At 46.6% G+C, this 12,460-nt stretch overlaps 1 protein-coding gene across 4 annotated transcripts in view; it reads left to right on the forward strand.

Moving 5' to 3' along the window:
- Positions 1–12,460, forward strand: part of LOC137620664 (copine-8-like) — a 118,423-nt gene that overhangs the window by 9,803 nt on the left and 96,160 nt on the right. For all 4 annotated transcript variants that reach the window (XM_068351004.1, XM_068351002.1, XM_068351005.1 and 1 more), the window contains exons 2-4: positions 4,498–4,590; positions 4,772–4,946; positions 12,231–12,347. In XM_068351004.1, coding sequence (XP_068207105.1) covers positions 4,502–4,590; positions 4,772–4,946; positions 12,231–12,347 — 381 coding nt within the window. In that variant the 5' untranslated portion in view covers positions 4,498–4,501. The remainder of the gene's footprint in view (positions 1–4,497; positions 4,591–4,771; positions 4,947–12,230; positions 12,348–12,460) is intronic.

Below are 12,460 nucleotides of genomic sequence, written 5' to 3' on the forward strand. Positions count from 1 at the left end.
GGGGAGGCAAAAATCCTATAGGGAGTGGCCGAGGCCGCAAACGCTAGGATTGGCAATCCCCCTGCATGTCCACCAGTGGGGGGATGCCTGCAAAGTTGCGCAGACAGGTGGCAGCAACTCGGGGCCGATTCCTGGACGATTTCCGTACTCAGTCAGGAATATCGCGTCCCTTTCATATCATCTCTACCTCCCCTGACAGCGGATCCAGTGTCGTTGAGCTCCTTTGCCGTGGGATCGGCAAGGGGGCAAGCCATACGGGCAGAAGTCGTGACCATGTTAAAGAAGGGTGCTATCCAGGAGGTTGTCGACGGTTCCTCAGGCTTCTTCAGTCGACTCTTTCTTGTAAAGAAGGCGTCTGGAGGCTGGAGACCAGTCATCGATCTCTCAGCTCTGAATAGGTTTGTCAAACAAACCCCGTTCAGCATGGAGACGGCGGACATGGTCAGACTTGGGGTGAGACCACAAGACTTCATGTGTACACTGGACCTGAAGGACGCGTACTTCCAGATCCCAGTCCATCCGTCTTCAAGGAAGTACTTAAGATTCAGCCTAGACAACAAGCTCTACCAGTTAAAGGTGCTGTGTTTCGGTCTCTCCACAGCACCTCAGGTATTTACCAGTGTTCAGCCTGATGTTCTTCGTGGGCACACAGGATTGGCATCCGTCTCCTCCGTTATCTGGACGACTGGCTGATCCTGGCAGACTCGGAGTCGACCCTTCTTTGACACCAAGACAAGCTTCTGGGACTTTGCCAAGATCTAGGGATCATGGTAAACCTCGAGAAGTCATCTCTGCTTCCAACTCAGCGACTGGTATATCTAGGCATGATCTTGGACACCAATCTCCACAAAGCCTTCCCATCAGACAACAGGATAGCAAGGCTGAGGAGGGTCGCAGTTTCTTTCCACAGACGAGAAGAACTCCCAGCCCAATCGTGGTTAATTCTCCTCGGTCACCTTTCTTCACTGGCCCGTCTAGTTCCAAACGGTCGCCTCAGGATGAGATCCCTGCAATGGCGACTCAAGTCCTGGTGGAATCAAGGACACGATTCCCCAGACGTCTTGGTCCCGATGGGTCCTGTGGAACGGACGGATCTTCAGTGGTGGGTGACAGACGACAACCTACGAAAGGGAGTGGATCTTCTCGTCCTCCCCCCGGATTTGATGCTGCTCTCGGATGCCTCAAAGAAAGGGTGGGGGCCCCATGTTCTGAACCACAGGACCTCAGGCCTCTGGTCAGAATCAGAAAAGTGCCTTCACATAAACCTGCTAGAAATGAAGACCGTATACCTGGCACTTCAACAGTTCCAACAGTACCTGGCGGGTCACTCCGTGGTGGTGATGAGCGACAACACCACGGTAGTGGCTTACATCAACAAGCAGGGAGGTACCTTTTCAGAGCAGCTATCCCATCTGGCAAAAGAGATACTGAGATGGACCGAAGTCCACTCGATTCCACTATCAGCTCGTTTCATTCCAGGCAAGAGGAATGTGCTCGCCGAAAGTCTGAGCAGGGCATCCCAGATAGTGAGTACCGAATGGTCTTTGGATCGTCTAGTAGCCAAAAAAGTCCTGACTTTGTGGGGTTCCTCGACAGTGGATCTGTTCGCGACAGCTTTGAATTTCAAGCTTCCGCTGTACTGCTCCCCAGTCCCGGACCCCAAGGCACTCTGGCAAGATGCCTTCCAACAACAGTGGGACAACAACGACGTATACGCCTTTCTCCCGTTCTGTCTGATGAGAAGGGTACTCAACAAGACCAGAATATCGGTCAACCTTTCGATGACCTTGATAGCTCCGCTATGGCATCATGCAGTGGTTTCCAGACCTTCTGCAGCTCCTGATGGAACTCCCTAGAGAACTTCCTCCATGACACGAGCTACTCAAACAACCACAAGCCAACATCTTTCACAAAGCCGTAGCCTCGCTGCGGCTTCACGTCTGGAGACTATCCAGCAACTCCTCGCAGAGAGAGGCTTTTCGCAATAAGTTGCTGAAAGGATGTCTCGACACTTGCGAAAGTCATCCGCAGGGGTCTATCAGGCAAAGTGGAGAGTTTTCTGTGGTTGGTGTCGTGGAAGGGGTATCTCTCCACTCGATGCCACTATTCCAGCAATAGCTGAGTTTCTTGTACTGTATTTGCGGGAAGAAATGCGCCTTTCGGTCTCGGCAGTGAAAGGCTATCGCTCAGCCTTAAGTCTTGCCTTCAGGCTCAAAGGAATGGACATTCCTCTTCGCTGAAACTCTCTCTACTCATACGAAGTTATGAACTTACCTGCCCTCAGTCGGAAGTGAGACCTCCTCCATGGAACGTGGTTCGAGTTCTCAGGTCTCTGAAGAGACCTCCCTTCGAACCATTACGCCAGGCTTCTGATCGCCACCTGACTTGGAAGATGGTGTTCCTACTTACTTTGGCCTCGGCCAAGCGAGTCGGCGAACTTCATGGTCTCTGGTATGACATCACCCATTCAAGGGTATGGGGGGAGGTAACATTCAGATTCGTCCCTGAGTTTGTTGCCAAGACTCAAAATCCAGGATTGCCGGACCCTCGGTTCGACTCTTTCCGGATTTCGAGTCTTCGTTCTGTAACAGATGACCCAGACCATCTCTTACTGGGCCCAGTAAGGAGTCTGAGGCTCTATCTTAAGAGAACAGCTGCAATTCGTCCTCAGGTGCAGGCATTGTTTGTGAGCACGGGAAGGACGAAGAGGAGGGTCACTAAGAATACTATCTCAGCGTGGATTCTCAGGGTTATCCATTATTCCCTGAATCCTGACGCTCCTCCGTCAATTCGCTCTAGAGCACACTATGTCAGGGGCATTGCTACGTCCCTGGCATTCAAGAAGAACTACTCAGTGACGTATGTTTTTCAAGCAGGGGTTTGGAAGCGTCAGACGACCTTCACAGCCCACTACCTGGAAGACGTGACCCACAGGAGGCTCGATATGTTTTCTATCGGCCCTGTGGTGGCTGCACAACAGCTGGTTTAAACCTCAGGCTCCTTAATGGACAAGTAGCAGAAGGTTGAGGGCATTGTTACCCAGTTTTAGTCTGCATGAATGAAAAGGTATGTCTGGCCCTTATTTTCTTCATTCTCCCCTCTCTTGGGGAAAGCAGCATCCTGGGTTCTCTGCACAGCTGACCTCAAACCACTGCAGGTAAACCATGTTTCCTTGTGTTCCTAGTGTTAAGATAAAACTGTCACGTCCCCATACCCTTACGAGGTGGTATTGGGAATGTCCTATCCTAGAATTCCATCTAAAGGACTTCAGGTGAACTTCCTAGGACGAGTCACACTTCTTCCTTCACAGACAAGCTTACGTAGGCCGCGGTCCTTGCAGAGCAAGGCACTTGCGAGGTGCAGGGACTCCTTATCTTTGAGTACTGACACACTCAGATACTGAGTCCCCGGGCAAAAAGCCAAAAGCCAGTAATGGCTGGGACTTACCACCCTACCTAAGGGTTAAGTCACCCATATTAAATAGCGTGGTTTGTATTTCGGTTACGGAACAAATGACAAATTCGTAGATAATTTGCATTTTTCCTAACCATACACACCTTAGCAATTTAATCAAACTTGCCCGCCAGCCCTGTCCCCTGGGAAGTCCTACCTCTAAGCAAAGTGAGCTATTCGCAGGTGTGTGAGGGTCGCTAACTAGCGAGGGGGTAGCAAACCCTCGTTAAAATTCTAATGGCTCATCATTTCAGCTACGCCGAAAGTAATACCCATATTAAATAGCTAAGGTTTGTATTGTTAGGAAAATACAAATTATCTGCGAATTTGTCATTTTTGCTGACTGGCAGGTGGGTGGGGTTTTCCCCCACACCAACTGTCTGTAGTTATAACTACCGCATTAAATTTTAATGGTTGCCTTATTCCAGCTTCATTGAAGTCATACTCCTATTAAAGGACTCTGGTTTGTATAGTTGAGAAAAATGCACTTTTTAAAAATTTGGAATATTTTAATTACGGTTGTGGTTGTCTATTGGTAATATTTTTGCCTGGCAATCTGTTGGATGGGAGTTCAAGCTTTGCTCAAGCTTGATGGTTTCTAGTTGTGCATGCAACCTCACCATCCTTGTGAGCTATGGTTGTGGGTTTTGTGGGAGCCCATAGGTCTACCTACTGGGTCATTAGCAGTGATTGTCTGGCCTTCCCTGTTCCTACCTTGATGGAGAGTTGGCCTTAGTGCTGATCATATGTGTACCTACCTTGATGGAGAGTTGGCCTTAGTGCTGATCATATGTGTATATAGTCAGTTTCTAGGGTATTGTTCTGCCTCTTGCATCTGATCTCATGATTGACCTTTATACCGTATAACTAAATGATAGGAAATCATTGAGCTCTTCTAGGTTATCTTAGTTGGGAGGTTAAGGGTTATTGATACAGATTTGCTATACAGTAGTTGAAAAGATATTTGCAGTGATTTAGAGTATCATGAGCAAAGTTCATTGTATAAATGATGATATTAGATACTATTTTTTTTTTTTATTTTAGGAGAATGCAGGCTGGGATGCATCAAGGTGGAGCACCTCCAGGTCCTCCTTTAATGGCTCCTATGTCAAAAGTAGAGTTGACAGTTTCAGCCAAGTAAGTACTATATCTGGATTTAAGTTTTGTATTTATGGCTTGATATAGAAGTTATGTAAATTCTTAAGACACCAATTTTAATGAAAATCTTTACTCAGTTTGTAGCTATACTTAGAGAAAAAATTACTGATGTGTTTGGTCATCATTAATTTTTTGCTTGCACCATCTTCACACTTGACAGAAACCTCCGGGACCGTGATGCTTTGAGCAAGAGTGACCCTCTATGTATTTTATATTTGAAAGAGACAGGTCATGACCGATTCTTTGAGATAGGACGCACAGAGATGATTAAAGACTCCCTTAATCCACAATGGATAAGAAAATTTGAGATTGATTATCGCTTTGAGGAACGACAGGTATGCATGTGCAAAACTAATAAGTATGGTATATTGCTGAAGCCAAAGGGTTATTTGTTTGAAATATCTTACTTCTTAGAGGATAAGTAGTTGTTGAAGAGAGAGCTATAAGTTAGTACCTATGATAACCTGTCAGCTGTTATCCAGGTTAGTTATTCATGAAATTTTATTGAAGAACTTGCTTATTGATAAAGTCTGCCGAAGAAAACAACCATTCATTGATACAGAGGAGTGAGGATTAACTTATTACTTTTACAAGGTTTTTTATTTGCTGGTTTGTCAGATAATTCAAGCACCATGTTGTGACTGAATAAAGCTAATTGTTGTATCTTGAATAGAGCAATAGGAATTCTGTTTTAGTAATGCTTTTGCACGTTGGTTTTTCAATATTAAACTTACCCGATAATCATGTAGCTGTCAACTCCGTTGCCCGACAGAATTCTATGGAGGGATACGCCAGCTATCACAATACTAGAAGGGGGTGTATTTACCAGCGCCACCTGTGGCCAGGTACTCAAGTACTTCTTGTTGACACCTCCTCAATTATTCCTGTCGTGCTTCCGGCAAGACGTTCTGGGATACGCTTATGTTCTTGGAGTATTTTCACGACTTTGGTGAAGTATTTCTCTTTGATTTCGGCTGTCGCTTTACTGGAAACTTCTATATTAGCTTAGTTAGCTTTTGGAATTAATTTGATTAATTATGGTGGCGTAGAGAGTATGAACTCTCGTTCACCTTTCAATGGCCGACCCTTCCCTTAGACGGAAGTGTTGGTGTCTAAGAGAGTATAGACTCTCTTTCTTAATTTTGCTTAACAAAAGTTATAGATTAACTTCCTTTTATTATAAACTTATTAAAATTAATTTTTATATTTGTTTATATTCGACCTTCCTAATAGTAGGCGGTCTTTTCTTGGTACCGAAGTTAATTAACATTGAGCCCGTCATTTCGGTTTTACCTGTTAACATATTATGCTATTTCCGCCACAGAGTTTGAAAGAATTTCTTTGATAGTCTCGTACTGTTTTCAAAGTTGAACTAACGTTTTGTTTTGTCTCTGCAGTTGTTGACGTTCAGAACGTTCAACTTGCACTCTATCGTTACGATAGAGAAGAATGTTCACGGTTTCACGTTGCAGTAAGAGTAACCGTGTCTAGCGTTTTGTTCATTCTTTCTTAACTTAATGGTTTTGATCCTAATAAAGGAACTTTTCAGTTTTTTCCTTTAACAATAATATGTTTTAACGATATATATGATTGGGCTCTTCTCTCAGGTTCTAAGTCAAGAGAGAGAGAGAGAGAGAGAGATAGAGACGGAGGGAGAAAGAGGATAAACGTTTCATTCAAGCCTGCCAGGCGTACGAGTAACGTCGTTATCGTTTTTGCTCTTCTCCCTAGTCTCTTTAGGGGAAGAAACTAAACGTTTCTAGAGTGATTTAGTGTTTAGTCTCTTTCCAGCCACTGAATTATCTTTCATTAGATTTTTCTGTTACATTGTAATTCTGTTTTCGCAATTACTAACTTTTGAAAAAGGATAGAATTGCGTGTTTCAGGTACAAACCACTTAAAGTTTCGAGTTCAGTGAAATAAGTGCAAACAGAAATCAAAGTGATAAGTGATTAATGTGCGTGAGGGTACTTTTGTGCGCGCCAGTCGTCCTCCCAGTCCGGGACCTCTTGCAAGCTCCCAAGCCCAGGGGAGAAGCAATGTCGAAGGGCAGAAGGGTTCAGCAGGCCTTGATCGGCGCACAGAAGTATCCTCGGTGGTTGTGGGCGTGTCTTACCGAGACCGTCACTCCCACCCGCAGACGATTGAGCCCTTATTTTGCTCGTCTGCAGAAGAAATTTAGGGGAGAAAACGCTGGTCTCAGGTCTCAAGACCTTTTAAACGTAAAGTCCAGACCTATGCCAGACGTACGAAGTTAGAGTTCACAGTCATTGGGTTAGCTCTGTCTCTCCTCAATCATCAGTTGAATGCACTCCGCCTAAGAGGAGTAAGGTTCTGCCACAACAGAGCTCGACTGTTAAGGCTTTACCTCAGCCTACTGTAGTTTCTGCCGACCCCAAGTGGACTCTACTACAGTCCATGCAAGCACTGCTTTCGGACTTGATGCGTGAGTGTCGGGCTGAGAGTGTTGCGCATCCGCCTCCGCCTACACTCCCTCCGCCTATGCTCGCTCCGCCTGATCGCAGTACCACCTGCCAGGCGTACGATGTTGTGGACTCTACCACAGTCCATGCAAGCACAGCTTTCGGACTTGATGCGTGAGTGTCGGGCTGAGAGTGTTGCTCCTCCGCCTCCGCCTACACTCCCTCCGCCTACACTCGCTCCGCCTGATCGCAGTACCACCTGCCAGGCGTACGATGTGGTGGACTCTACTACAGTCCATGCAAGCACAGCTTTCGGACTTGATGCGTGAGTGTCGGGCTGAGAGTGTTGCTCCTCCGCCTCCGCCTACACTCCCTCCGCCTACACTCGCTCCGCCTGATCGCAGTACCACCTGCCAGGCGTACGATGTTGTGGACTCTACTACAGTCCATGCAAGCACAGCTTTCGGACTTGATGCGTGAGTGTCGGGCTGAGAGTGTTGCTCCTCCGCCTACACTCTCTCCGACTACGCTCGCTCCGCCTGATCGCAGTATCACCTGCCAGGCGTACGATGTTGAGCCACGTGCTGAGTTTGCTGTTCCCAGTGGTGTTCAGCCTCCGCCTTCCTTAAGGCAACCTTTACAATGGGATCAGGAGGATTATACCTCTCTTCCTCCGCCTCCACTTGCTGTTCCACCAGTGATGCAACACTCGGTTGAGGTACAACAACCTCTCCCGTTCATGAGTCAGTCTCCTCAGCTCTCGCTGCAGCGAGCTCAACCCTCCACAAGGCAAGCACCACAACACCTTAGCCTTGCGCCTCAGGAGCCTCAGCTTGCGAGACATTTACCTTGTTCTGCGCAGCCTCTTCCTCATCGCGCTCCGCTCACACCACAGGAACTGGAACTTGCTACTCCGCTTCCGCCAACCGCTCAGCAAGCGCAACCCTTGGGTTCAACCACTCATGCTAGGAGTCAGCCTCCTCCACCCATGCGCCTTCCTTCTGCTTGTCTTTTATTCAGCCTTTGCAGACTGAGCCTCAGGTGTTCCCTCAACAGAGTCTTGAAGAGGAAACCACAACTATTGTTGTTCCAGCTCGTTATGACTCTGCTGTTCAGCATACCTTACCTCCATTTTCAAACCATGGCAAAAATATGAATCATGAGTTATGAATGTAAGGTAAACATTATGTTGATTTTTAATCCCCATGCAACATGCATAAAGCACTCTAGCACTGGTCATGGAATTTCTGAGAAATGTTAAACGCCATGCACACGCTCTGCTTTCCTTACAGCAGGCTCTGCTTACAGCAGGCTCTGCTTACTACATGCTCAGCATACAGCATGCTCTGCATTCAGCATGCTCTGCATACAACATGCTCTGCATACAGCATGCTCTGCATTCAGCATGCTCTGCATACAACATGCTCTACATACAGCATGCTCTGCATACAGCATACTCTGCATACATCATGCTCTGCATACCTTACCGCATGCTTCTCAGTCACACATCTTGGGTTGTTGCCAACTCACTAGACTGTCAAGCAGTTTCATAACGTTGCCTTCTAGTCTGCTGCTTTTGCACCAGTGAACCCTCACTCAGAGAACTTAGCTTTTCTAGGATAAGGTCCCTGTAGATGAGAAAGTTCTTTTCTCCCTCCTTCTGATATTCCCTTGAGGACTCTGTCATTTGGAGGGAACCTTTAGCTGCATAACCTCTTATGGACTTTTATTTAAGCATAACATGCTTACAGGGAAGGTTATGGTTCCACTTCAGTCGCTAATCCCGTCTGTTACCACACCTTCTCCCATAGACCTTGAGCTGTGTTGCATGACATGCAGTCCAAGCTTAGTCCTTGTTAGAGGATTTTTTGTTTACGGAGTCAATGTGTCACGGGGAAGACGTTCAACAACCAACAGAAGTGACTTGTTGTGACGCAGTGCGGCAACCTCAGCAACCCGTTAAGGAGTTGTCTGTACGACCCAGACAGTCTAGACAGATTCGGGTTGTCACTGTACTTCCTCGCTTGCCCATGATTGACAGTTCACAGACTGTGCAGCAGTATCATGATCTTGTGTCCGGCTCCGTCAGACGACTGGCTTTTAAGAGCTCCCACAAGTCGTCGCTGTCTGGAGATTTTCAAAGGGACTATGGATCTGACCAAGGAACTAGGCCTCCTGGTCAATTTTGAGGAGTCTCAGCTCGTTCCATCCCAGACCATTGTCTCCTTGGGTATGGATCTTCAGAGTCGAGCTTTTCGGACTTTTCCGTCGGCCCCAAGGATCTTCCAAGCCCTAGAATGCATCCAGAGCATGCTGAGAAGGAACCGATGCTCAGTCAGGCAGTGGATGAGTCTAACAGGGACACTTTCATCGCTGGCCCTGTTCATCGAGTTAAGGAGACTCCACCTCCGCCCCCTTCAGTATCATCTAGCTGCTCACTGGATAAAGGACATGACGCTAGAGACGGTCTCAGTTCCTGTTTCCGAAGAGATGAGGTCTACTCTAATGTGGTGGAAGAACAGCATTCTTCTCAAGGAAGGTCTACCATTGGCTGTTCAGACCCCCGACCACCGTCTCTTCTCGGACGCATCGGACACGGGCTGGGGTGCGACACTGGACGGACAGGAATGCTCGGGAACATGGAATCAGGAGCAAAGAACACTTCACATCAATTGCAAGGAGTTGTTGGCAGTTCATCTGGCCTTGATAAACTTCAAGTCCCTCCAGCTAAACAAGGTGGTGGAGGTGAACTCCGACAACACCACAGCCTTGGCTTACATCTCCAAGCAGGGAGGGACTCATTCGAGGAAGTTGTTCGAGATCGCAAGGGACCTCCTCATTTGGTCAAAAGATCGAAAGCTCACGCTGGTAACGAGGCTCATTCAGGGCGATATGAATGTCATGGCAGATCGCCTCAGCTGGAAGGGTCAGGTCATCCCCACAGAGTGGACCCTTCACAAGAATGTTTGCAGCAGACTTTGGGCCCTGTGGGGTCAGCCAACCATAGATCTATTCGCTACCTCGATGACCAAGAGGCTCCTCTTGTATTGTTCTCCGATTCCAGACCCAGCAGCAGTTCACGTGGATGCCTTTCTGCTGGATTGGTCCCATCTCGACCTGTATGCATTCCCGCCGTTCAAGATTGTCAACAGGGTACTTCAGAAGTTCGCCTCTCACAAAGGGACACGGCTGACGTTGGTTGCTCCCCTCTGGCCCGCGAGAGAATGGTTCACCGAGGTACTGCAATGGCTGGTCGACGTTCCCAGGACTCTTCCTCTAGGAGTGGACCTTCTGCGTCAACCTCACGTAAAGAAGGTACACCCAAACCTCCACGCTCTTCGTCTGACTGCCTTCAGACTATCGAAAGACTCTCAAGAGCTAGAGGCTTTTCGAAGGAGGCAGCCAGAGCGATTGCCAGAGCAAGGACGACTTCCACTCTCAGAGTCTATCAGTCTAAATGGGAAGTCTTCCGAAGCTGGTGCAAGGCCAATGCAGTTTCCTCAACCAGTACCACTGCAACCCAGATTGCTGACTTCCTGTTACATCTAAGGAACGTAAGATCCCTATCAGCTCCTTCGATCAAGGGTTACAGAAGTATGTTGGCAGCGGTTTTCCGCCACAGAGGCTTGGATCTTTCCTCCAACAAAGATCTACAGGACCTCCTTAGGTCTTTTGAGACCTCAAAGGAACGTCGGTTGTCCACTCCAGGCTGGAATCTAGACGTGGTCCTAAGGTTCCTAATGTCATCAAGATTTGAACCGCTCCAATCAGCCTCTTTTAAGGACCTCACATTAAAAACTCTTTTCCTCGTGTGCTTAGCAACAGCTAAAAGAGTAAGTGAGATCCACGCCTTCAGCAGGAACATAGGTTTCACATCTGAAACGGCTACATGTTCCTTGCAGCTCGGTTTTTTGGCTAAAAACGAGCTTCCTTCCCGTCCTTGGCCTAAGTCGTTCGAGATCCCAAGCCTGTCCAACATGGTGGGGAACGAACTGGAGAGAGTACTTTGCCCAGTTAGAGCTCTTAAGTACTATCTAAGAAGGTCAAAACCATTACGAGGATAATCAGAAGCCTTATGGTGTGCTATCAAGAAGCCTTCTCTACCAATGTCTAAGAACGCAGTTTCTTACTACATCAGGCTTCTGATTAGAGAAGCAAATTCTCATCTGAAGGAAGAAGACCTTGCTTTGCTGAAGGTAAGGACACATGAAGTGAGAGCTGTGGCTACTTCAGTGGCCTTCAAACAGAACCGTTCTCTGCAGAGTGTTATGGATGCAACCTATTGGAGAAGCAAGTCAGTGTTCGCATCATTCTATCTCAAAGATGTCCAGTCTCTTTACGAGTACTGCTACACCCTGGGACCATTCGTAGCAACGAATGCAGTAGTAGGCGAGGGCTCAGCCACTACATTCCCATAATCCCATAACTTTTTAACCTTTCTCTTGAATACTTTTTATGGGTTGTACGGTCGGCTAAGAAGCCTTCCACATCCTTGTTGATTTGGCGGGTGGTCAATTCTTTCTTGAGAAGCGCCGAGGTTAAAGGTTGTGATGAGGTCCTTTAGTATGGGTTGCAGCCCTGTATACTTTAGCACCTTTGAGTTGATTCAGCCTCCCAAGAGGAACGCTGCGCTCAGTAAGGAAGACGATCTTATTAAAGGCAGAGTAACGGTTCAAGTCGACTTCCTTACCAGGTACTTATTATTTCATTGTTATTGTGGATAACTGATTATATGAAATACGGGATACTTAGCTATCCTTTAGTCTTGTACACTGGTTTTTTACCCACCCCCCTGGGTGTGAATCAGCTACATGATTATCGGGTAAGTTTAATATTGAAAAATGTTATTTTTATTAGTAAAATAAATTTTTGAATATACTTACCCGATAATCATGATTTAATCGACCCTCCCTTCCTCCCCATAGAGAACCAGTGGACCGAGGAATAATTGAAGAGGTGTCAACAAGAAGTACTTGAGTACCTGGCCACAGGTGGCGCTGGTAAATACACCCCCTTCTAGTATTGTGATAGCTGGCGTATCCCTCCATAGAATTCTGTCGGGCAACGGAGTTGACAGCTACATGATTATCGGGTAAGTATATTCAAAAATTTATTTTACTAATAAAAATAACATTTTTTCATAATTTACATTGTTTTGTACTGTAGATTCAGAAATATTTTCTATTTGATTTTCAGCTCTTACGATTCAATATTTATGACTGGGACACTAAAAGTACAAAACCTGAAGATCAAGATTCACTCGGTAGTGTGGAGTGTTCGTTAGGGGAAATCATGGGACACCAAGGATCTCAGGTTTGTGTGTTTCTTTTAATTTAACATACTGACAATTTTTCTCATTGTTAATTGGCTACCTCGTGTTTTTCATAATGTTACTAAATTATATCCTTTGATTTTCACAAAGAAAA

This window comes from Palaemon carinicauda, chromosome 27, assembly GCF_036898095.1.
Source record: "Palaemon carinicauda isolate YSFRI2023 chromosome 27, ASM3689809v2, whole genome shotgun sequence".
In the NCBI taxonomy this organism is placed as follows: domain Eukaryota; kingdom Metazoa; phylum Arthropoda; class Malacostraca; order Decapoda; family Palaemonidae; genus Palaemon; species Palaemon carinicauda.